This window comes from Lipotes vexillifer, unplaced genomic scaffold, assembly GCF_000442215.2.
Source record: "Lipotes vexillifer unplaced genomic scaffold, Lipotes_vexillifer_v1.1 scaffold1073, whole genome shotgun sequence".
Taxonomy (NCBI): Eukaryota; Metazoa; Chordata; class Mammalia; order Artiodactyla; family Lipotidae; genus Lipotes; species Lipotes vexillifer.
This window is the reverse complement of record NW_006791304.1, coordinates 595,234-600,448: the sequence shown is the minus strand read 5'-3', so window position 1 is coordinate 600,448 and position 5,215 is coordinate 595,234. Positions and strand designations below refer to the sequence as shown.

Here is a 5,215-nt window from a genome sequence, read left to right as displayed (position 1 = left end):
CCCGTGTCCCCTGCATCGGCAGGCGGACTCTCAACCACTGCGCCACCAGGGAAGCCCTGGCATTCTTTTAAACACTGGAGATATTCAGTGCCCTGAAGGAGCAAGCTGACTGAAAACAAAATTGTGTCCTAAGTGGATAACAAAACAACAGCACAAAGTACCCTGGAAACACAGGACAGGTGACCCTAGCCCCGTTAAACGTTCAACCTCTGACTTCCTTCCCTGGCATTCTCTTAGGCTTTAGGAACTCCTAATTTATCAGGAAACTCAGATTCTAATGACCAAGACTGGCAAATAGAAAAAAGTCACAGCCCTAGGTGAAAATCTCCACAGAGCCAAATGGCTTAGGTGAGGTTCTCTGATCTTACATAACAGAAACCCCCTCAAGATAACTTAAGCATACGAAAAAGATGATTATTATGAAGATACAGGTGTCCATCTCAGATCCCATGGGTAGAAACTGGGTATGGTCAGACCTCAGGAGAGACTGGAAAACCGTCAAAAGGCGAGGAAGCTTCTCTTTTTCGTTCCTTCTCCTATCCTGCATACTCAGGCCCCTGTCCCTAACCCACACCCTCTGCCGCTGTACACTTATAGAGACGTTTGTGTCTGTTTCTCCCTTTGGTTTTGCTTTGTTCTTTTCTTGTCATGCTGGCCATCTCTGTTCCTCTGGGTACACATGGCTAAATATAGCAGACCTGACCCAGTTTTCCATGTCTTTAGTTCAAGAGATCAAATGGGCACTGGAGGCTTTACTGAATCCCAGTTCTAAATTCCCAGGAGAATCTGCATTGGTTTATCATGGGGCCAGTCGCAGCCAGGGTAGCAGTATGGTTACAGCTTCTGGTAGAAATATAGTTACTTCTCCCTTCTCATGGCGGGGAGGGGCAAAGAAAGGATTTCTCAGAGAAAAAGGCATAGACTAGTGTTTCAGAACATTTAATCCCCATCCCAGGTATATATATGTAATACGATTGTGGTGATTTTTTTTTCTCCTTAGAAAAGCTATAGTTACAACAGATGACATCTTAGAGCCTAGTGATATTTGGTACTTATTGAGTGCCTGCCGTGCATCAGGTGCTTTACATAATTTATATGATTTATAACCCATCCGAATATCTCATAATCACTTCAGTTTTAACATGGGCTAAATAGTACTCATCATCCATCATTTGTCTTCCAGTAATGACGTTTTATACCTACCACTTACTGTAGAACTTATCAAATTGTGTTGTAGTTATTTGCTTTCAACTCTAGTCAATGAGTTCCTTAAGGCAGACACGTGTCTTACTCATCTTTGTATCTCCAGTGCCTGAAACAGAAGTTTCTACAGGGTAGTCGCTCGGTAATTGCACTGCATGGAATTAGAGGTTGAATCATTAAGTATTGCTGTCTGATTTGACCCATGGGTTCAGGAAAATGAGATGTGCAAACAGTTTTGAACTGGGGAGAACAGAAACAGGAAAGTCTGGAGGAGCTGATTGGAAAGGGTAGGAGGTAGGAATGAAGATAGAATGGGTAGAGATTGACAAAATTCAGGTCCTAGATACCAATTTGGCTGGGAAATTTTATTTTTTTTGACAGGACTATTTCAATATGAAGTCTTGTTTTAAGAAATGTTTTTAATTTGTAAAAGTCTATTTTAAGTGTATTTTAAATAATAAAAAGGGACTTTTATCAGGATATTATATAAATGTTATATAATATTTTGTTTGTTTTTTTTAAAACAGGAACAAGAATGGTAAGTCCAGCATCTTTAAGAAAACTCCTGGAATCTTGTAAAGATCTTTCCTTACTTGATGTGTCCTTCTGTTCACAGATTGATAATAGAGCTGTGCTAGAACTCAATGTGAGCTTTCCAAAAGTGTTTATAAAAAAGAGCTTTACTCAGTGACTTCATATATGTCTTATAATAAAATTAATGTGCTTTTTGTAGGGTTTTGTTTTGGGGTTGGTTTTGTTTAGTTTTTATAATGGTGGGAATATCTTAAGACATTTGTGGATTTTAAAGAAAAATATGGAAATGTCCATTAAATCATTAAATCAGTGATGTAAACAAATGTTTTCACAAAATATTGTAAGCACTTTCCTTCAAGAATATGTGAGTGGCTCATATTATTTTTGTCTTATGTTAATCAGTGATATTGTGCTTTAGTCAATAACTAGATGTTTAATAAAAGAGTAATATGGAAATATTTTAACTTATTTTGAAAGGAGCACTTTGAACAATAAAGTATCATGATATTTATGCAAGAATAAAGTTAATTTTTCACACTTCCTTGTAAAGATGCCTTATTCATTATAAGCCTTATGACCTGGCCAGTATTTCTTTTGGTATGTACAAAATTGTCAGAGTTGGTTGGAGAAAGAATCTTACTTTTTATCTGTTAAGATCATTTTTTTACGTTGATATACTAATTCTTCAACTTGAAAGTTTTCAGTTTTTCCAGTTTTCTTCTGATATATTTATCTATTTTACTACTGGATAATAACAGTAGTAAAATATGGGCATAATCAAGAATAAGAGGTAAACTATTAAATGAAATAGTTTTCCAGCTGTTTAGCAGATGCCTTAAAAATTTGCCAGAGGGAAAGATTTAAGACTTCTGAATTATATGTGGATTTTATTTTATTTTTTTCTTCTCTGCCCCAGCACCTTAAATAATTAGAAATCAGGGACAGTGGAGAAAACAAAGCAAACAAACATTGTTTTGTCAAATAGTAAATTGATTTAGTTCTGCTGCTAAGAAAGTAGACAGAAAGGGCTTCCCTGGTGGCGCAGTGGTTGAGAGTCCGCCTGCCGATGCAGGGGACACGGGTTCACTCCCCGGTCCATGAAGATCCCACATGCCGCGGAGCGGCTGGGCCTGTGAGCCATGGCCGCTGGGCCTGCGCTTCCGGAGCCTGTGCTCCGCAATGGGAGAGGCCACAACAGTGAGAGGCCTGCATACCACAAAAAAAAAAAAAAAAAGAAAGTAGACAGAAAATATTTTGTGGAATGAAAAGGCAGGGCTGTTTCGAATAGCAAACTAATACTAAATATATAGTGTAACAAAATTTATTTTCCCACACAGGGCAAAATGTTAATTTCCAATATCCACACATCCTAGAGTGATCGCGTAGAACTCTGCTGTCCAATACAGCAGCCACTAGCCACATGTGGCTATTGTATTTAATTTTAGTTAAAGTTAATTAAAAATTCCACCCCTCAGTTGTACTAGCCACATTTCAAGTACTCGGTAGTTACCTGAAGCTAGTGGTTATCATATGGGACAGCACCAGTCTAGAATTTCTTGCTATAAGGTGTAGTCATTTAAGAAAAAGCATATTTAGTTTAAAAATTAGCACAGTTAATATACATCTCTAGGAAATTTTTGAGGATACTCTCAATAGTGCATATATGAAAGCATTTTACCCCCAAAGTAAAGCTAGTGGATTTATACATAAGGGAAATAGTAGGCATTCAGTAAATACTGAATGAATACGAATATATTATTGAATTAAGCCATATGTCAAATGTTAAAATTATAAATGTTATAAATGACTAGTGGTACTGTGTTTATTCTTTTACAGAATATAAAGAATGTAATACGTGACATTTAAAATATTAAAATAGTAATCCAATCTCCTCCACGTAAGAAACCATTGTATGAGAGCTGCTGTCTTGTTGGTGTGCCCCACAATGTCTTCTATTTGATGGCAGAAGCAAAGGGCAGTTGGAAAAGGGCTTGGTTATCCTCTGTTATTAGCTTCATGCATTTGGATTTTCTTTTCACCCACGAATGTATGTAAACATCTTCAATGTTTTATTCAGTGGACGTTTTAGGAGGATGAGATTTATAATTGGACTACCAACTGGGTGAAACAGTGCTTTTGTCTTAAGCTAACAGCTGCCATTGAGTTAATGCTTACTTTGTGCCGGGCACTCTCTCCTGTGTTTTGCATTTACTAACTCACTTAGTCCTCTTAACAACCCTGTAAAATAGATACCATTGCTTACTCCCATTTACAGGTGAGGCAGAGAAAGATTGAAGAACTTACTCATGATCCCATAGCTGCTAATGGCAGAGCCAGCAGCATACAGACTCAAGCCATCCAGCTTTAGAGACAGTTCATTCAATCCATGCTTTTAAAAGTGTCCAGGTAGTATCTGGTTCTAGAGCAGAGGTCAGCAAAAAATTTTCTGTAAAGGGCCAGATAGTAAATATTTTAGGCTTTGTGGGCTAAGAGGCAAAATGGAGATTATTATGTAAGTACTTCTGTAACTAAAGAGAAAATGAATTTCCACAACATTTTTATTGACAGAATTCAAAACATAAGAATAATTGAGAACAGTTTTTTGGATTACAGTTCTACTAAGAAGAAGAAAGAAATACTTTGGGGGAGGATATTTCACTTAATTGGGATTCAATGTTAATATTTCCCGTCATCAAAATTGATTGTACATATTCATCTGTTAATGTTGATCTATAGTAAGATTTTACATATTTTGTTTTTGAAAATATCTTTTCATACAGATAAGTATTGCCAAATACTTACATTAATCCACGAGAAAATGATTTTCATGGAGCATATTTATCACTTGGAAGGCATTGAAAGAATTCCATTAGGTTCTTTCTTCTCTTGATATTTTTCTTTTAGAATGTTACTACATTGCAGATTACTCACTTCCCGACTCACTTCCTGGTTGAAGGTTAGGTGGAAGCTCCTCAGTTGCGTAATTGAATGGATTTTGACAAATGGGTATTTCCTTTACACTTGCACTGAGGTCCTGGACATATCTTTTGAGCTCAGAAAGTATATCTGCTGCCAGTTCACGTGAGAATAGAGCTCCTGCCGCTTATCTTACCTTTGATAGCACAGGAAGTATATAAAGCAGCTTGACATGACTTCATGATTCAAACACTGTTAGTTGTCATCAAAATTACTTTACTGTAGTCTGTTTCACTCTAAGCACTGTTTTGCTGGCTTCACCTCCAGAGCTTCTGATTCAGTAGGATTTGCATTTCTAATGATAGTCAGGTGATGCTCATGCTGCTGGCCTGAGGGCCACCCTTTGAGAAGCACCACTCTACAGTTCTCCTTGAGTCGGAAGCTTTTCTCTGAATCCCAGTGAATCTCACCTACAGTGGGAGTAGCTATTCTCACTGTTGCACACTGTTTCAGTTTTTGGTTGCATTTATTACAAAACATTATCAAGGCTGCAACAGAAGCT

The 5,215-nt window shown here is 37.4% G+C and overlaps 1 protein-coding gene across 1 annotated transcript in view; it reads left to right on the top strand.

Moving 5' to 3' along the window:
- FBXL4 (F-box and leucine rich repeat protein 4) overlaps nt 1–2,274 on the top strand; it is an 80,835-nt gene extending 78,561 nt beyond the window's left edge. Inside the window, exon 9 of the mRNA XM_007464303.1 lies at nt 1,731–2,274. Within this exon, the coding sequence (XP_007464365.1) occupies nt 1,731–1,894 (164 nt within the window). The 3' untranslated portion in view covers nt 1,895–2,274. The remainder of the gene's footprint in view (nt 1–1,730) is intronic.
- The last annotated feature ends 2,941 nt before the right edge of the window (nt 2,275–5,215 follow it).